The 21,296-nt window shown below is 40.8% G+C and overlaps 1 protein-coding gene across 3 annotated transcripts; it reads right to left on the bottom strand.

The window, feature by feature from the left end:
- Positions 1-1,473: 1,473 nt before the first annotated feature.
- prdm2b (PR domain containing 2, with ZNF domain b) lies at positions 1,474-21,132 on the bottom strand. Of its 3 annotated transcripts, none has more exons than XM_051948323.1 (8): positions 20,810-21,132; positions 17,871-17,988; positions 16,712-16,815; positions 16,352-16,504; positions 13,451-13,577; positions 10,766-10,870; positions 6,056-10,602; positions 1,474-3,246 (listed from the first exon to the last, which is right to left on the bottom strand). In XM_051948323.1, exons 2-8 carry the CDS (start codon positions 17,983-17,985, stop codon positions 3,229-3,231), a joined length of 5,169 nt encoding a protein of 1,722 aa, XP_051804283.1. In that variant the 5' UTR covers positions 17,986-17,988; positions 20,810-21,132; the 3' UTR covers positions 1,474-3,228. The 3 variants fall into 3 exon arrangements, with proteins under 3 accessions (XP_051804283.1, XP_051804284.1, XP_022065498.1); XM_051948324.1 differs by having other exon boundaries at positions 20,851-21,132; XM_022209806.2 differs by lacking the exon at positions 20,810-21,132 and having other exon boundaries at positions 17,871-18,714.
- Positions 21,133-21,296: the final 164 nt, after the last annotated feature.

Below are 21,296 nucleotides of genomic sequence, written 5' to 3'. Positions count from 1 at the left end.
AACAGAAATTCTACCAATAAAACACCTTGAAAAACATTTACTGTAGTTGAGCCTATAATAAATACAATCAAATATTAATGCATTTGCATCTAATACTTATCCTGAGAAAGCTGAGTGTATTTTCAATGTAATAATAGTATTCATTTGTATGAAAGACTTGATATTCTTTTTGTTTTTTTGCTATTTCTACAAATACACTGATGTTATGGTTACGCCTAGTCATAAAGATGTTTGTTCATTCTATATGTGGATTTGCAGGTCTAATTTAGTCTGATGTTGGTGTTTCCATTCTTTTTTTGACTGATGAAGGTCTAGTACCGAAACGTTGCACCAGTAAATTTATGATTGAAAGTTACAGTGGTCCGTTTTTGTATCTGTTTTTTTTTACCATTTGTTTTGTTGCTGTTGTGATTGGTCCAAACACATAACACCCTGAATTATTTGCAATAATTTATGATCGTGTGCACAAGTTTGTATTTTTATTGCCTGTGTGACGTTATTTCTACTTTGACTTATAACTGTAATATATGAGAGCGACCTTATGCACAGCAGCAGCCATGAGAAAATATAGCTTCATAAATAAAATTAAAGCTAAAGCGTGGGCCTTACTTTGTAAACACAGTGATCGGCGATAGCAATGCTCACAATTTAATTTGATAACTTTACATTTTAGATGACCAAGTTGCTCAAAGTCTAATTGACTTAAGCAGTTAATTCAATAAAAGTCACTTCTGATTCAACGTCCATATAAAGCTCAGAATGCACATCTTAAATCTCTCAACACCTCTTTAACAACTCTCCCTATTTCTATGGTGGCCCACATGAAACGACAAGTCAGAGTTAAGAATGTAAGGTGCTGTATGACTCACATATCAACCTCTCTGACAAGTGAACTGCTCCCAAAATAGATACAGATCTCATAGCATCTAGCAGACCGACGATGGCTGTGGCCCCTGTGATAGCAGCCTGCTGACCTGCGGAGTAAAGGCAGCAACTTAAAATGTGATTTATGGAAGGTACTACCTTCTATCAAACTCAAATAAAATGGAAACTGGAATTCCTTTTTCATAATTTGGCAGGCTCCTGCCAAACTCTAAGTGGGGAAGGCAATCAGTAAATGTAATGTGGTGAACTTTATTACAGCTGCAATGGCAGGGACATCTATTATGTTAAATAAAAAAGGTCTCAGTATATAAAGGAAGTCAGACTCGGTTATGAGTGCACTTAATCACATGTTCTCTCTACATCCACAAAGTAACTCTTGATTTTCTCTTTACATAATCAGTACACTATGATAATGTAGAACTACAGTGCTCTATGAATAACCAACATTAAAACTATATTATTATTATTACTATTAGTTAAAACTACCTCAACACTAAAAGAACGCTTCCTCCCATTAAATTTCAATCCATATCAACATCTTGGGGAACTGGATCCAACTGTGCAAAAACAACCGAAGCGTTACACAAATTGAAAAAGTTTTTTTTATTTTGTCAATTACAGCAATGTTGTACTTGAGGTCATTTGGGATTTTTGTCTTTGTTCATCCTTAAATACATAATCTTGATGCTGATAGGCAAAAAAAATGAAGATTTCTCATGGAAATATAAATTAGCTTCAAATCATATTGTTCAATTTACTTTCCCATAACATGCTACAAGCACTGAAGCACTGCCTGTGTTTGCCATCTCCGTGGTACAACTGGAAATAGTAGAGAATGAAGAAGTTGGGTGAGCACTGAAGAGACTAGAAACTAAAAATAACTAATAAAACTAAGAGGCCTTTCATTGGTGGGGTCTTGATGACACTTTCATCACATACAGTCTTACTAAATATACTGATTCACTTAAACAAAGATGACTTTGTCTTCAGGAGAGAAACCTGTCAGTTACTGTGGCATGGCTTTTGAATTTAAAAAAAAAAAAGAGACACATGAAACAACTTTGCACATGTCCATTTACAACGGCCAAGAAAAAAATACAAAACACTGCTGCATTCTCATTTTCTTATTTAAACGTCTGAGTTACTATCATGCATTTTGGCATACTGAAGTTGTGTCATGTGTCATTTTTATGTGTCCGACTGCTTAATGATGACAACCAGTTCGAAGATTTTTTTTTTGGCAGGAAAGGCAGTAAAAGTAATATCTAACGTCAGATGAGTGATTTGCTCCACTTTGGGGCAGAATTGCCATTGTCTGCAAAGTGCAACAGACCTGAATACATTCCATTATTCACTGTTTAAGTAAACCAATCTTACTGATCCAGCTTAGAATTTTGGCAGTTTGTTTTAAAGTGCTGTAAGAACACTGGGCCGTATGAGTGATATTACAAAATTATTTTCAAGACAGACATTATTTTAAGGAGACTACAACATCATTCCCATCATTTCACAACTGGAATTACCTGCCAACACCAGATAAACAAAAGAGAAAGCAAGTAAAAACATGAGACATATTGAGATTTAGACCTAAGGAATAGCTGTCGGGCTGCACATCCAATCATAAATCATACATATACTTACCACACGCATATACAGTGTTCCTGAGGACCAATTGTTGCAGTAAACTACTGCCATTTTCATTTTTGTTTCCCAAACAAAAATATGCCAAAAAAAAAAAAAAAGATATATTCTACAATATAAGGACAACAAAAATTGAAATCAAACATACATAGTCTGCAAATCATGTATAAACTGAAGTAGGCGCCCGTCGGGAGAGACATGGGAACTGGCTTAATCTAATTTTTACTCTGTTCAGCAACATGCATTAAGAGACTCTGGAAACATCCAAAAATCTAAACAACCAAATGGGGAAAATACGGAACCGAAGAATTAACAAGTTTCCCTAACCCTAACTGATACATGATTGCCATTTGCAATATATCAGCTTTCCAAAATAACGGAGCCCTAAGCTTACTGTTTTGGGTCAAGTAATGACACATCTTGTATATATTAACTCATTGTCATTTACAGTTTCCTTTTTTTGCAAGGCTGGCTTTAAAAAAAAAAAAAAAAAAAAAAGTCGAGGCTCAGTTCAGTTCAAACAGATGGAAGATGAAAAGAGTTCCCTCCTTAAATCCAGAAAAGGCAGTTGAGACAAGCAGACTTGTTTCGGGTGAATAAAACCACTGTTAAAGGTCGTCCTCAGTGCCTTTATGAGTCCAGGGAGTTGCCTGATAGATGGACACTGGATTACCAGGAAGAGCTCAACAATGTCCACATGGCTCACTTCATCAGCACCTCCTGTAACACACCAGACACAAATGAGCAACAAAGAGCTACAGCGCAAGTCAATCAATTAAGCCCGTAACGCCTGAATTTATTTACAATTATATAGAAAAAATTACTAGTTGTGTCTTTGCTTTGCAGTTGATGCTAAGTGGAGATTGTTAATTTGTCTATTACACACAGAACAGATCGATAATGATGACAGCTATATAATAATTTAGGTCACACTACAAGAAACCAGTGCTTGCAAAAGGTTCTGAGATATATGTTTAATATGCACAAACCGGCTTTGGGGGAATGGATACGCCATCTCGCTGCAATCTGAATGAAAGTGGTATGATCAGCTTCAAAGGCTTCTCCTGGCATTGATTAAACTCCTAAAAACTTCTTTTGTTGTCAAATAGACATATTTTTAAGCAGTATGCCCTAAAAGTGGCACAGATGTAACTTCTTTAGAATGTGCAGGTCTTTACAAATCGATCATCACCCTCAGCCCACACACCAACCCTTCCACCGCTCTCCTTCAACTCGGCTCCTAACTAGTCTGTGCTATAAAATGACAAGTTGTAATACTTGGAAGTAAATCAGTTAAACATGCTCGAGCCCGAAACTGACTTTGAAGCTGTGCGGTGTTACCTCCAAGTCGATGTATCAGGATGGTATAGTGTTTCATTATTGCTCTCTACAACGGTAGTAATGGAACCATAACACAGAACATGACACTTCAGTTTAATGTGTTGCTAATGTTAGACAAAGGCTCAGAATACCTCTTTTTGCAATCCAAAACAGAACATGTCTCTTCTTTGCTGTTTCACAGAAAGCCCCACAACACAAGTTGACAGGATTACTTGCTTAGGTTTGTTACATATGAAGCCCTATGTTTTTATTACTGTCGTTAGTACACTTTCATCACATTCAAGGCAGAAGCACTCGACGTTTTAGTTTACTCATAACCCATCTTCTAGCATTAAAAAAAAAGGTTAAAAGCCTGATTTGTATTGGAGAGGGTATTCATATAGTGACAATTGGGTCCATTATCCAGCACCATAATAGTCAATATCATTCTTATGCTGACGACACGCAATTATACGTATCTGTTACTGCTAATAATTTGGGTCCAGTCAATGACCTCCTTCAGTGCATTACAGATATTAAGTATTGGATGGCAACTAACTTTTTACAGCTGAATGAAGATAAAACAGAGATTCTTTTAGTTGGTCTGAGTGCTCTGAGGCAACATATTCTCCCTTTGTTAACTCCTCTGTCAGTAAAACCATGTGAGCTTGTCAAGAACTTGGCTGTTATTTTAGACGCTGATCTTAACTTTCAGAAACATATAGCTAATATCTCCAAGACTGCCTTTTATCATCTCAGAAATATATCTAAAGTAAAATGCTTTCTGTCGCAAGCAGACTCTGAAAGACTGGTTCATGCTTTTATCTCCAGTAGATTAGATTATTGCAATGCACTTTTTGCTGGACTGACAAAGCAAGTACTACATAAACTTCAGCTTATTCAGAATGCTGCGGCCAGAATTTTAACCAAAACTAAGAGGTATGAACACATCACTCCTGTTCTATCCTCTCTTCACTGGCTTCCAGTGAAACAAAGAATCGATTTTAAAATACTTCTTATTGTTTATAAATCTATGAATGGTTTAGCTCCTTCCTACGTTGTTGACATGCTCACTGAATACGTACCGGACAGATTCCTTAGATCATCCAGTAAAAGTCTTCTTATCATACCAAGAATTAACTCAAAATCTGCTCATGGTGCTTTCAGTCACTACGGTCCCACTCTCTGGAATTCTCTACCTCAAGAACTAAGGTCTGCTACAACAGTGTCTTCTTTTAAAAGCAGACTAAAAACATATCTTTTTGCACAAGCCTTTGACTAGGTTCAAAATGATTGGCTGGGTGATAGCATTTTATTATGGAATTAATGTTATTATTGTTTTTCTTTTAATATTATATCTTAATACCTTGTAAAACTGTTTGTTTTATTGCTACCCTCTATTGTTATTTAATTATTTGTTCTTAAGCACATTGAGTCTGCGCTTGTCGTATGAAATGTGCTATATAAATAAATGTGACTTGACTTGACAATTCTTATTTTTCAGACAACAACGCCACGTCCCACGTTTCAAGGTTTTAAAAGATTTTCTGCTTTTTCCATCTCTAAAGGATCATTCATGGAGTCACATCGAATGTTGGCACTTTGGGCTCCACAAAACATTTCACAGTTTTGAATGTTGCATGAATCTAATGATTTCGTGAGAAAGTAATCATCTGTTAAAAAAAAGCAAATGTTATTGCATCCATAGAGCTGTATTACTTTGAAATAGGACAGATAAGACACAAGTACGTTAAAGACATTTGTTCGGTTTTTAAAAATCTTAAATACCGGCAAAATTTGCTCTTATAAAACTATCTCTGAAATGATGGCTTGAAGCAGTTTTGTTTCCTGTTTTGTGAGAGGGCATTTTAAAAATACTCAGTTGGGTATTTCAGTATTCTGTTTATCTCAAAAAAAGAAAATCACCTAATTTCAGAGGTATGCAGTAGTCACTGGATAGCAATGAAAAACAAAATATTGAAGGTGAAATTAAATGCAGGCTGCATATTTGCCAGTCGGCTAACTTATCTTCACTCTAATTGAGACATTTCAATTACAATTACAATTATAGCTTTGTTGCATTGGTGGACATACACAGTGACACAAATGTATCTGCAAAAAGCAACTACTGGCGAAGAGAGTTTATCTGTTTAGCCTCAATTCTACCAACAGACAAGGCAGCGTATTAAACAAACACTGGATATCATACCTGAGTCTCTTTTGGCTCTTGAGTTGGTGGTTCCTCCGTTTTCACCTCAGCAGGAGAAGCGGTGCTGGCCATCTGCAAGCTCCTGGTGACAGGACCACCCAGTCTCTCCCTCGTTCGGAGGGAGAATCGATCCTCTTTCTTCAACTGTTGTGGTGGCGGCGGCGGCGATTTGACGTCTGCTAATCTCTTGGATGCGGCCTCTTTGCCCATACGCTGCATTCTCATGGCTGGCCGTTGTGCCGTGTCACTGGGAGTGTCCTGGGCTGAAGGGGTGGGAGGTAGAGACTGAACTTGGCCCTTTCTGGGTTTTTTGCTAGCAGGAACTGGTGCTGGGAATGAGGCAGGCCTCTTTAGTCGGCTCACTGTAGCAGCAGCTTTTCCTTTGCTCGTCTGGAAGGATTCAGAGTCTGCTGTCGAGCTACGAGCTCTGGTCTTTCCCAGAGGTTTACGCTTCGTCACCGTCTGTATTTCAGAGTCTGAAGCTTTCTTCTTAACACTTGTGTTTTTGTCTACCGCAGACGCTGCCTCTTTCTTCACCTCTGCTAGACCTTTTTTGCCCTTTTTAACAGCAGCAGGCTTCATGGGACAGCTGACTGCCATGTGTTTAGTCAGACTAGCAGGATAAGTAAACTCCCGACTGCAGTGGGGGCAGACGTTAGAGGCCTGCTCTTCTTCAGCTTTGATGGTAGCCTTCTTTGCAGTAGTGGCGGCTTTATTTTTCTGTGAAATTGCTTTCTGGAGCAGCTGATTTTTCTTCTTACTGAGGGCACTCATTTTTGTTTTAGCGGTATCTTGATTAAAGTTAAGTCTCTTTGGCTGACCCATTCTACGGAAAGCACTCTGGCCTGCAGTGGATGCTGTGGGTGACACGACTCCATTGGGACTCTTCACTATTTGCTTGAGGGGGATGGGGTTTTTCTTGGGGGTGTAACGCTTCTTATCACTAGCGTTGGCACAGGCCAAGATGTGCTTGTGCAGTTCAGGCATGTTGTCAAAGCTGTTGCCACACTTAGTGCAGCGAATGGCAGTGCTGAAAGTTTGTGGTATGTTGTGGGTGGTGAAGTTTGTAGCCGAGGCCACAGAGCCAGCATGGGAACGGCTGTGATAAGGAAAAGGGGGTGGTTTGTAACTAGGGTAGTGTTGATTAATGCCAAGGCGGACATCAGGGCCTTTGGGCTTCCCTCCTTCTGAAGCCATGATTTTTATTGTAGTGTAAAGCTCCTCATTGGGGTCCTCCGGCCCGTCCTCTGCGTGATTACCGTTAACATCAGGCTCTTCTTTCGCTAAATGAGAGTCACTGGGTGGAGCATTTTCATCCGTCATCTCTGGTGCTGGTGTTGAGGGACTGCTTTCCTCTTTGGCTCTGGCTGGATCTGTGTAATTCTGTGGCCTAAGTTTGCCACTTTCTACAGTAGTATAAGAGCATGCCTCATTTGGATGCAAATCCTTTTGGTGCTGCTGGAGGTTACAGAGAAAGGCAAACTCTTTGGAACAAACGGAGCACACAAAGATCTGGCCCACTCCATGCAGCGTGGTCCGGTGAGCCAGCAGGGCCGGAGCCTCACCAAACAGCTGAACACAAAATTCACACTTGAAGGGCCAGTCTGCTGCATGCTCTGTGATGTGTCCACTGAGCTCTTTGATGGAGTTGAACGGCTCCTCACAGACATTACACACAAAGGTCTTACAGTATGTCGAGTCGACTTCCTCTGCCTCAGAAGTTTTGTCAGACGGTTTCTCAGAAGCAGCAGGGGGAAGGGAAGCGCCAACACCATCCTCCTTCTCCTGAGGTGTGCATTTCATAACTGACAACTCGTCTACAAAGTGCTGAGGCTCTTCTTTAATTTTAATCTGAAGGAGGGGTTGTGAAACTAGAGATGGGGGTGAATCATGCGATGCAGGAGGAGGTGATATTGAGGAAGATGATGATTCTGGTTGGGAAGACAGAGCAGCAAAGTCAGATTTTAAAGATTTCTCTGTTAGTGAGACAATATCTTGGTTCATTTTGCCATTTAGCAGGCTGTTGTGAGTTGCATCCAGAGAAACATCATCTTCTGTAGTGGGCAGATCTACTGATGCAGGCCCCAGAGGGCTTGGTGTCGCTGTACGATTAGGGGGACCTTCAAGTGGAGTGTTTGGGGAATCCAGTGGCTCAGAGATATGGTTCTCCTCCTTATCTTCGTTCTCCTCAGCTAAGAAGTTCTCCTCTGTGTCCAACAAGGACTCGTGTTCAACTGATCTTGGAGACATCTTTGGCGAGAGGACAGGAAGAGGTCTCAGTGCAGATGAGTCTAACGGCTGAGAGAGAGGAGAGCTTGGCATAGCTGGTGGAGACGGTATAGTAGGTAGTACAGGGGGAGGCGGTGTTGGCGATGTCACACTGCAAGTACCGGGTGAAGAGGGATTCATGGTGACAGGGGTCAAAGAAGGAGGAGAAGGGTGGGCTGAGTCTGACGCAACATTTGGAGAGTGGGAATGGAAGCAACTTAGGTTTGTCAAGGTTAAGGATCCTTCCTCTCCTGGCAGAGCTAGGCCAACATACTCATTCATTAGCACCTTTTCAAGCATACTGGTGTTGGGCTTTCTCTTTTTAATTAGTGGCTGTGGCGCTGGACTTCCCTTTAATTCAGGCTCTGCAGCGGCCTTTCGATGCAAGCTTAAATCGAGGGCTGAATCCCCATGCACCTTGTTCAAGGTGTCACTTCTCCTACTGACAAAGTTTGACAGATCCAAGGGCTGCTGATTACAGGAATTCCCTCCGCTACTAGAGGGCGGCTGGCCATGCACTGCATTTCCAGAAGGGCTCAGGCTGTCCCTGTCATCTTTGTCTAGCAGGCTCTCAGTAGGTGACACACTGTGGCTTTCCAGCTTTGGCACCTTGAGGGTGTAGGAGGTCGCCACCTCAGCTTTACAGCTCTCAGTTTTACAAGCAGGACTGAGCTGTGGAGAGGATGGGGGAGAGGCTGTTCTTCTTTTGAACTTTCCTGAAGGCCCTTGTAGCTGTGTGACTGACAGCGGCGAGGCTAGTCTATGGCTTTCGGTTATCAGGGTAATGGTTGATTTCTGTATGTCTTGTGTTTGAAGGAGCTGCTTGAGCTTCGGTGAGAGGTAAACCGTCTTCTCTCGCTGAAATGCTGACGAATCTGTGGCTTGCTGAAACAGTCCTCCCACTAGCAAGTTGGATGAGGAAGATGAAGAGGATGATGAAGATGATGGAGCCGTTTCTGTCTCCACTTTGAGGTTGGGAACAAGTGGGGGAGTAGATGTTCTCCTTTTGGCTGTCGACTGCCCAGTGTTGGGGATTTGCTTTGCAGCACTTGTCCTGCCCTCCACCTTCAGTGCTTGACTGATTTGATTTGGGCTGATTATGACTGTGTCCAAACCAAACAGAGCTGCAGATCTCGAGTCCACCTCTATCACCTCACAACTGCTAACCGCACTGGTGGACACAATCTTGCCATCAATGTAGAAGCTCAAATTCTCAGAGATATTTTTGGATATGTCAACTGCATAATCGTCCCTGTCTACCTCATCTTCTGTGTCAGCGCTGGGCACATAGACAGGTGGAGGGCTGGTGCTGGGGGACTCATCGGGGAGCTGCTGCTGCTGTTGCGCTGATGCCTCTTGCAGCAGCATGCCTTTCCTGCGAACTCCCTTTGGTAACAAATGCCGTTCATGTATCCTGCGTTGGTGTCTGCGCATGTTGGTGTGTGTGCCAAATGCTTTATTGCAGTATTTGCAGGGATGGAGTTCCTTTGACTCTCCGTTTTCATCCAATATAAAGGGACGGTCGGCATGAGGCCCCAACTCCTTTCTCTGCACCTCGGAGTTATGCAGATGACCTCCTGTAAACCGAGGCCCTATGGCTATATAGTGACTAGGTGGGCTGTTGCAGTCAGGACTTGAATCAGTCTGCACCACAGGACTGAGCAGATTGGCAGCGCCAGCCAGGGAGCCGGGTTTTTTCTTCAACCCACTTTCGTGTCTTCTCTCATGCCGCCGCCGTCCCACCTGGGAACCAAAGGACTTATTGCAGTACCGGCACTTGAACAGTTGTGCTTGCTGGTTGGTGATGGCATGAATGTGCAGATGGCGCTCCAGACCCTGTCTGGTAGAGAAGCGGCGCTCACAGTGCTGACAGGGATACGATTCTCCTTGTGGATCACCTTCAAGGTCACCATCAGGGTCTAGGTCAGGATCAGGATCAGCCTCTGGTTCTCGCCCTACAAGAGAGGAAGACTCCAACTTTACCTGTGAATCCGTATGGCTTTCTTCAACACAGGTTAGCGATGGGCCTGGCTGCTTGTTTTGCATGGCATCAGTTGAAGGCTGAACTGTTTGGTGCTGTAGATCATCCAGATCGTCACCGTCCTCCTCTTCGTCCTCTTCTTCCTCCTCCTCCTCCTCCCCATTTCCCCTGTCCTTCATTGCTGCTGACATGTCCTGCACATCTTTATAGTCAGTGCTTCCCAGGGGATGAGCTGCCTCGAGTTCCTTTGAGGTCTTCATGGATGATGACTTCTCATCCTCCTCCTTCTCCTTCACACCTGTAAACGTGTCAAAGTTGTGTTCTTTCATCAAACAATTTCAGGGATTCCAACAAACACAGGTAACACCTCAAAAATAAACAACTAACTAAAGACATATCCAACTGAAAAGTGCTTAAGAGTATCTTAATTTAGACTGCTACTTGACAATAAACCAGCTTACATTCTTCCCCATCCCACATCTCCTTGACAGTCGGTTTGGTTCCACTTGTTTTCTTGAATCCACCCAAACCAGCCTGCCTGGCTTTCTCCAGGAGCTTCCTTCTGGCTGCAAATTCAAACAAACAAACACCACTTTGCATTAAGCTCGATGAAATACAGGTTTACAAACAGAAGGCATAGGAAAGTGAAAATAGCATGTTGCAATATTCTTTCCTGATGCATTCTTTTTCCTCACAAATATTTATGACAACAAAGGAAATCAATGAAACTGATAGAGAATTCAATTTAAACTTTAGTCACTTTAACATACTGATAAAGCCTTTACAGAAAAATATATTCCTTTCAAAAACCATGGGACAGTAGTGTCAAATGTATTTAGTCCAAATAGCATTCTTTTGTCATGTATCGCAAACTTACTGTTATAATTAAAAACTCTTGACTTTGGCTATTCTGCACACTTTCCCCTGACCACTGAACAACAGTAGGGTTCACTTCTGGAGAGGTACATCACAATCAGATCAGTATACATTCAAATATTTTATTTGCTTTGCAGTTAACAGGCCCACAAATTCCACATCAAGCACAATTAATTTTTTACCCCTAATATTCTGAATTGACAACACCTAATTATCCCAACACACAACATGCAGCTATTTAGAATTACATTAACACATCTGGAGTTATTTCTTTGAAATTCAAATGCACAGCTCAACATTTCTATCTGTCCTAAAGCAGCTTCGTGTATTAATCACAATTATGAGCTTGCACGCATTCGCAGTTTTGCGACATACAATAGCTGCATAATATAAAGTGTCACACTAAACCTAACATGATACTATTTTGAATTTCAAAGCCTCCTCTGACATAGGAGGTTTCCCTGCACCTCCCTGTCACTGGGTGTGTCAACAAGGTCACCTGACCCGGCCTACAAAGCCTAATTCATAGCAGAGAAGCACATGCTGCAGGTCAGTCATCTGACCAGCATGGTCAGAGGCATTCTCCTAAATCTACAGCAGCAATACAACTACAAAAAACCTTTGTGTGATTTTACTTTACTGGCTTTGAAGAGCACTAGAAATGTCTGTCATTGTTTAATCCAGCAGCCATGACATAAAAAAAAAAAACTTCAGCATAGTTTAGTTAGGTAACATGGATGATGTTTAGTATTAAGATGAGGCTGAAACAGGATAGCTAACTTCACTGATGGTGACTTTGCAGTACAATACAGGGCTGCCAAAAATCACTACACTGCAGCACAGAAAGATGATGTGCTGGGGGTTATTGCCTGCAGGGCTATACAGAAAATTAAACAAGCTCTTCTCATGGGAAATGCAGCAAAATAAACCATTTAAGATGCTACCACTGGTCCTCAGCTTTTTCTTCCTACTTTAATGCACACATTTCAGGAGTTACAAGGCAGAGTTTGTCTTTATGCATGTTGTCTGTATACAGCAGAGGTTTATGCATTATTGTAAATACATGTTAATAGAGTGTCTCTTGGTCACATCTGCAAGAATATAAATGGCATATATGTCTTTACACAGACATGTTATAATCTATTACACAACCACATCTGCATGGCAAAAATTAGAGCAAAACACATCAAAACAGTTAAAATCAGACAGCAGACACTATATATGACGTTTGTAACAATTTGATGTTGTGGTCCTGCTATTTTTATGGAAACTGAAAGTTCATTATAACACATGTGAATGTGACACATAGCTGCCAAGTTGATCGTTTTTCACAAACAGAAATGTTTAAATGTTGGTAACCTCTTATTTGAACACGAATAAGGTTGCATATTTCAACGGGGTTGATTTAAAAAACGAGTGTTTGTTAAAGGTATTGTTTTGATGATGTGCTAAGCCACGTCAAGTTAACGCCATGAAACCAGAATCTGACACTAGATTGACCTACTACAATGTCTAAGGTTGTATTATTCCCTGTTCATCTTACAGATATGATCGGTTTTTAGTATTAATCTACAGGACACGGTTTGCCATCTGTTCCTGTACACCGAGATTGTCCGTGCGTTCAGACTTAGCCGTTTAGCCTAATGCTAGCATCCAGCACCAAGTCTGACAACTCGATGAACTGGTTATTCTAGATCCAAACCTCGCACAGGCTGATTCTAAACACTCTCTATTAAATTAAACAGCAATAATATATGTTGTTACCCGATACCTGCGCCGAAATTATCCCAGAGTTGAGTAAGGAAGCTGGCTAGTTAGCTAACCTGCTAGGCCATCATCAAGTAGAGAGGCTCGCCGATGGATGGCTTTCATGCTTTAGGAACTCAGGGAAGGTCACATCCTCGACAACGTCAGGACCCAGATGAGGAAAAGCAACTATAAAGTTGCCCAGATACTCGTTTAACAGCGACAGGGGATATTTTACGGCACAGAGACGACTTATCGGCCGCTATTTGGGGCTAAATCCGCTGGCACGGACGAGTTTTAGGTCGGGTATGAAAGTAGAGAAAAGCCCCACACATCGCAGCCGTTAACGTTAGCTTCCACTAGCCTTCCTTCATTCGTAGCTAGCTAGCTCGTCCTGTTACAACTTCGACTGGGCTGCAAAAGGAAACGATTCGCGGCTCGGTTCGGGTCACACGGGAGCTGCACACACACCGGAGAGTAAAACCGAGCTGTAATGTCATCACGGTGTAGGAGTAAGGCCTTACCTCGCTTCGCCCTGGGTGAATTTTTCCTGCTCAGACTGCTGGCTCTTTCTTCCTCCAGTGCAGCTGTTATCTCAGGGTTGTCTTCCACTGTGTACCACACCAGCAGCTCCTCTCCCGGCCCGATAGGCTGCAACAATGAGAGATGAGGTGGGCCACCAATCACAGTCCGACTTGCTGAGAGGCAAGGGGGATATTTGGGCTACTGTGCATCCTATCTGTCTGAAGGCTTATGGGATTTGACAGTTTTCACCACAGACTGGAGTATATTCTGTGTATTATCTAACGAAGTAGTCTTCACTTTAATTTCCTAAGATCAATCTGCGTGGACATATCTCAGTTTGCAATTTCAAATATGTATATGTAAAACTACACTAGACAAAAACATAAATGCAACATGTTAATTATCTTCTTTTCTGACTAAAAGAAAAAGTTGAAAATCTAATCTCTGTTCCTACAGTGAAAAAGGGTTCAACTGAGCAAGCTAAGTTAGTCAAAAAGTTTTTGAGCTGTTGAGCTGATGACAAATTAATCCCTCGCCTAGTCAGGTGTGGCTTTCAAGGACAGTAATCAGATAACATAATCAGTACACAGACGTTCCTTTGACCAGCGACTATAAAAGGCCACCTTAAAAATGCAGCTTCAGTCAAAGGACACGATGTCACAGATGACAAAATAAAGACGGCAAGGTTGTATCGGCAAGCTAGATGCTGGCATTTTAGTTCATCAGTGAGGGTATGACATAAAATGTGCGACACGATGATCTGGATGGACTTGATCCTGTCCCTTAGAATGTCTCCTAGTTTCACCAAAGCCTTCAGGAAGACAACAATCCATAATCAAGCATCAACAACCACATTAAAATGCTGCAGATGTGTGGTGGACACAGTCTATGGCCCCACTCTTGATCTGCTCGTTATCATTTCTGCTATAACTTGATTGTTTAACGATGCCTATTCTGTTGTAGAGGTGCTGTAAGTTAGGAACAACAAGTACATATTCAACCATGTTAAAAATAATGAATAGAATGTAAGAAAACATTTCATGCTGTGTTTATATTTTTGTTTAGTTTTATCAATAAAATCTACCTTCAGCAACACAATGCTTTATTTGAAATACTGTGATGTGAAGTATTTTAAGTTGTCTTTAAAAACTGAGGAGGATAGGGCTTACTGCAGGACAATTTCATTTGCCTGCCTTTTTTTTTCTTCTTTTTTTTTAATTCAGTGCACCATTAATCGGTCACTGAGTGTATTTTAGATCATTCTAACTGGTGGTGGAAACATTTATTAACATCTTTTACTAAGTAAAAGTGCCAAAACACCAATGTGCATGGGTTATGTCATGAAATCTGGTTTTGATCCAACCAAGTAATCAATACTAATGCTTATAATTTTAAAAGTACTTAATTTAATATCACATAGGCCACTTTAATGACTTTACCTGCAAGCCACAACAACAGCTCACACATAAATTCCACCTTTGCAAAGATGATAAGCTCAGTTTTGACTGAATCTGTTATAGATCTAGTAATTCATCTCCACATTTATTGGTGCTGGTAGTCTGCAGCGGTGTCTACCGGACTGGATTACGCTGCAGTGTTTGTTTATTACACCACATTTGGGGCTAAATCCGCTGGCACGGACGAGTTTTAGGTTGGGTATGAAAGTAGAGAAAAGCCAAACATGGAGGAAGAGTTTTAGAAAAATAATCAATATCATGTAGCCCAGTATATAAAAAAAAAAAACATCACTTGCTACAAACTCAGAGATGAATTATTTTAAATCAATGCCTAACTCAACATTTTTGTCTTTGTAAAGGCAGAATTTATGAGTGGTGTTGTATTTGAATGTATTACTGTTTATCTGACATGCATACATAATAAAATGGTCAGAGAAAACACAAATTTAAGTCAAAGACCAGAGTATTTTGCTCAACATGAGACTTTTCTTTCTTGTGCATTCTGTTAATTACTTAAATGACATGCTTGCTAAAACATGTGAAAACTAAACAGGTGACTGCAGCACACATGCAGAGAAACTAATCAGGCAGATTGTTCAAAATGTCATCTAATGCGAGATGGATTTTTTTGGCATCAGTTCTGTCAGTACTCAAACCGAGCCCCAATGATAGTCTCGAGACTTCAGCGATAAATCTGCCTTGTAAATGCTTCAAACTACAGTAATATTGTCAGCAAAATGTGTACATGCTATCAAAGTAAAAGCACTTGCTTTGAAGGAAAATGGTCCAAGCAAATGTGAGCGATTTATCATGATGTCATAATACATTACTAGTGATACTAAGGTAATGTCTGTAATGCAATCTGAAATAGCTCATAATGTTTTGATGTCAGAATCATAAAAAGCAAAGTAACTCGCAACAATTTGACAGCTTTGGTAACTGAAACTGTCAGATATGTGCATTAATGCAGCCAAAGAGGTACAATGTCCTCCTCTGTAGTGTAAAAAAATGACATTAGAATAAAATAACATTACTAAATGGTGCTAGTTTTTCCCACAAAATTAAACTCTGAAGAAGACAGCATTTGTTGTAGGTTGATTTAACAAATGAATACACTCAGTTGCCAGGGTATTAGGTGTTTTTTTTCCAACATTGTACAGCATATCTATGTCACTCCAACTGAAAACCACTGATAGAATCAACCTTAATGCTGTTCAATCCTTTTCTTTCCACTTTTTGTATACAGTGGTGCTTATCTCTATCATGACTGCCTCACTGTGACTGATGATTACCAACAGTCAAGGCAAGACAAAGACAAAGCTGAGTGATGAACTACCTACATCATCTCTATAATCCAACCCAGAGGACTTAATTCATTCACATTTGAGTCCATAAACTCCAGCATGCGTGGCTTGTGGACACGTGAATGTGTGATGGACCTACCCTTAAAACTTTGTAGTAAATGGCTCTGTTGATCTCCAGCGGGAAAAGATTCTGCTCCTCACTGGATCGAGCCCAGTTCACGTATCGCAGCCAGTTTCCCTTCGTGGGGTCCGTGGCGTCGACACACATCCACCCTCGTGCTGGGAAATACACCTAGAGAGCACAGGGACACGGACGATGTTGGAAAACTTATGGAGACGTTGTTGTATTTTCATTTTTCATCCAAAACAGCAGTCATGTGCTGAGAGACGGAACTCAAAGACTTCAAAACGTAGCTGGGCTTGTTTTAACTATGCAGCATCTAACACAGAGGTGGATGTGAGAGTTTAAGGGAAATGAGCCAACAGAACCATGACGTACCTCCCACATGTAAACATTACTGGTCACCTGGGACCTTTTTTTCTTCTCTCCAACAAACGGACCAAACCTCTTGCCTTTAGGAATAACTCTCGTGGCCCAGACACCTATAAATAAATAAAAGCATGTCATATTTGAGACGTACATATGATTACATTTAGTTCTAAATATTTGGAAATGTGTCAACAACTTGGAGTACATTTGTAGAACAAAGGCACAAAAAAAGACACATTGTGCTTCATTGTAACAGTGGCTGCCTGAGACTCAGTGATGTGCATGTTAAGGATTAGCATTAGAAGGTATATAATAAACCTCAGAGTAATAATTATGGGTTGTTTAGGACTGATTTTGTTTGGTGTGGTACGCCCAATCTTCCACTTTCAAAGAAAAGATAATTACATACATATGCTTCAAGACACGTATTTTAAGTTTGACAGGAGATCAAGGTCCTGAATAATGTTATATATTAGCTTGTGTTTGTTTTGATGATCGCATATAGCAATCACACTAATTAAAAGATTAGCACAAGCACTGTAAGTTTGAAAGGAAAAAGTTATTGGAGCTTGCCATGTTTGCTAAAACATTAATGACTATTTTTAAGCAGCACTTGAGAATTTTCCAAAGTGCACTTGTTTGCTCATTTGAATATTTATTCATTTATTTATTACTGTCATCTTCATACTTGTGCTGCCTTTTCCCACTTTGATTTCATTTCCTGGACAACAAGTGCTGCCCATCACTCCGTTTTAGTTTCTTGCATCTTTGGTTTCTTGTTTCCGATCTGAGGGTTAACTGTGGATCGAGTGAGTCCAAAGCCTGGGTGTTTACCAGACTTCAGAGTAATGAATCCTAATAGGCCTCTTAAAAGCAATAAGCATATCTGAGGCCGGGGAGGAAAACACTGAAAGCCTTTTGATTAGAGACATAAATAGCACTGAAGTTCACTTTTGTTTACACAATTTGATCATCTGCAACTTTGCTAAAAGTTAACTGCAGCTCTCAAGTTTTATTTTCCGGTCCTGCCTGGTCTCACTGCGCTCCACTGTGTGTCACTTTCAAGGATGTACATCAGTGAGATGCAAATGGAAATCAAAGTGTTGCCTTGCCTTTATAAATGTTAAAGTTGCATCTATGAAAAGAAATACGACACTTTGTTACATACCAATGCGGCTTTGATTTACAGCAGAAGGTCTGAGATTCAGGCAGTCGGGCAAACCTTTCCACACATGAGCTGGAATTTCATCCAGAGACTCCACTGTCCCTCCAGTAATAGCCATGACCTGCACGAAATGATAAGAAGCTAAGTTTTGTTACTATTAAAACAAGCAAATCTATTATTTGTGTTACACAAGTTACATACCACGATGGACGCAACAGTGTAATTTTCAACAATTATTTATTTCATAAGGAGAAGTGGGTGTCCCCGCTTACTTCATCTTTTTGTCTCTGAAACTAATTGAACCCGATTAATTTTACAGCACCACAAACAGCGGATCAACCCACAGGTATAACATGCATGAATTCACTCCAAACTTAGGGCACAGTAAAAGAACTGCAAGCTAATACACCTCACATGAAACACACCACAAGATCGAGTATGGAGAGTCAGAGCATAGATGGTATTAACAGGGGAAGTGACCCAAATCAAACAAACATAAAACAAAAGACAACTCTAGGGAGTTAGTTCGCCCGCACAAGTTCTTTATCCTTTCACACAGCTGTAGTGTATTACTGGGCGAACTAACTCAAATTAAAAATATAAACAAGGTTACAAAAAAGACAGCAGGCAGCGGCCCATGCGAACACTGCAATACACAAAAACACAACATTACTTAAAAATGTAGTTATATTCAAATTGCTCTTCAGCTTTAGGTAAGATCTCATCTCTTAACCCTCATGTTGTCCTGCGGGTCAAAATTAAACCATTTTAAAGTTTGAAAATGCGGAGAAAAAAAAAATTTCACAGTGAAACTTCTGATGTCCACATTTTCAACAATTTTGGGAAATCTTTGAAATTTTTTTTGTGGAAAAAAAGAGAAGTTAAAAATGTTTCATTCACACACACACACACAAAAAAAATCAACCAAAATCCAGTAAAATTCAGTGGATTTTATTTTATTTTTTAAGTGAATGTTCTTAAAACAAATATTAGAAGTTTTACTGATATGTATGTAATCACTTTAGATATGTTTAGGATTTTTTTTGAAAATTTTTACTCATTTTTAAAAAATATTTACAAGAATTTTCTTGCCAAATTTGGGGGATTTTTTAAAATAAAAATTTTAAAGTAAATATTTAAGGAATTATTGAAATTTTCTTCCTGAAAGTTTTGCTAATTTTCAAAAATTGGGGTGATTTTTTTTGCTGAATTTTTAGATATTTTTCAGACAAGGAAACTATATTTTTGGTGCCCATAAACAACGACAATGGGATGGTTAAGGTGAGTTTTCACAAGATAGTAGGACACCAGATGTCTGCGGCACATCATGAACCATAATATAGAAGCTTTAACACACTTGAATGGATGCTTTCAAGGGGCATTTATTCCCAAGAGCATCGCAGCAACAGCAATGAATACAGGATTCACATGAAATGTGTTTTTTTTTTTACTTTTTGTCTTTGCATAAAACTGAGATGTGCCACCAGATTAAAGCTCAACATACGATGACTTATTTCCATAGTGACCCTCATCTGTCCAAATTCACAACAAACCATATGGACGTGTCTCTCATCATGAAAGAAATGAAAGTTGTGGCATGCAAATCTAACCACAGGCAGACAGCATTTTGAAAATATTTCCTTCTACCCGGTTGTAAAGCCTCATGTGGCTCCGGCTGTTTATTCATCAGCGGGGTTTTCATGAACAGTAGCTGAGGCGTGTAGCCTGTGGATTCACTCAGGCAGCTCTTTAGAGGTGCAACTAACGATACTTTCATTAGCAGTTTGTTAGCGGAAAGTTTTCACGCTCGTCACAGCTTTCTCGAGCGCAGTGTGACATCTTCAAACTGCTTGATTTGTCAGACTAACCGTCCCCAACCCTGAAGATAAGCCCCGCGATAAGCACAGCATCAGGATGAAGTCACAGCCTTAAAATCTCCAGGAAGACTTACAGCCACACAGATTTAAAGGGATTTTTAGGAAAATGCATGACGTGCATTTTGACATGCTAGATAAATCATTACACTTTTTAAATGTGCACGTTAGATAAGATGTTCTATTCACAGTGATATCAAAGAGAGAGACAAAAAGGCAGGAGATCTCTACTTTCTTTTTAAGAAGCCAGTGTGTTATTTGCTTGGGAAATCATCATCAGAGTAGTTTAAGGTTAAAGTTTCTGTCCATTAACCAACTTGTATTTTAACTTTGAGCTCACCAAAGATTTGCCTGTCAAAGGTTTGGGAGGATTCAGCTTCTTTTTACCACAAGTGGCAGAAAAAGCCACACAATAAGCAGATTGGCCATGCTTAGTGGGCTGGGCTCACACATTACACTACATTTCCTCCAAATATATAACCTCCACAGTTAATTTAGCGGATATTTTAACCTCAGGGCTTCTAACTTGACCAAACAATGATGTCACATTATCTCAATGGCGGATAAATGACACAGCCAAGACAATAAAGCTTATTGTCTGCATGTGTGACACTCGAGCTGAGGCTGCTGAAGCCTCCTTCAGATAAAAGGACGAAATGCATGAACTTTTTATTGGCCGGTTCATCCAGATTAATTTGATTTTCCCCCCTACTGGCACCGCTGCTGCTGGAGTTGTGGCCAGACATTTTTAAATCCCTCCTTAGCAGAAGTTCAAGCAACAAACAGCAAGAGATTTAAACGAGGCTGCGTGCGTAAAAGCGGATTTTCAAAGCGTTTCGTCTCCGTTCATCCAAAAAAACAGAAAAGTTGCCAAATAAAATAGGAGGTAAAGCGACTACAGCGCCTGAAGGATGCAGTTTATTGTTACCCTGGTAGGCAAACCCGTCCGCTCCCCTTATTCTTCCCGATGCTGGCCGGAGTAAGGTGGTTGGAGCGTTTTCCTCCCTCAATGTTTCCTGCCGTAGGGTGGCTTACATTTGGGTTTAGGATACTCTTACGCGCACTTACCTGCTGTATGTGAGCGGGGACTTGTGATTTTTGTGCTCTACCTGCTTTCAATCTGCTGAAAATGGCGGATGGAGAGGCTTGAGTCGAAAGCCTTCTCAGTAACTCGGATCGTGGTGGAGTGGAGTTGGGAGAGGCAGCCTGTCAGAGCCGAGCTCACACAGCGATGGGGCAGAAGAAAAGCTCCAGCCCCGGCCTGGGAGCAAGGAGGCTGTTTGTTTCTGTCGCCGACAACAAGACAGGAGGCTCCCGGGTCGCCTCTCCTGCAGGCTGAGGTCCTGTCCACACTGCAGCCTCACACCAAACCATGCCAATTAAGTACCTTGCTCAGATTCATCTGGTAGCATAATGGGCCTGTAGGCTGGTGCCATCTGTGCATCCATGAATAGCTGAAAAGAACTCAATAAAAGCAGGCAAATGCAGGCAGAGCTGCTGATTGGTGGTAAAAACGCCCTCAACTTTCACATTTTTTGTTTTAAATTTCCTCCCT

The sequence above is a fragment of the Acanthochromis polyacanthus genome, chromosome 5, assembly GCF_021347895.1.
Source record: "Acanthochromis polyacanthus isolate Apoly-LR-REF ecotype Palm Island chromosome 5, KAUST_Apoly_ChrSc, whole genome shotgun sequence".
Lineage (NCBI taxonomy): Eukaryota > Metazoa > Chordata > Actinopteri > Pomacentridae > Acanthochromis > Acanthochromis polyacanthus.
This window is presented reverse-complemented; position numbering and strand designations above follow the sequence as displayed.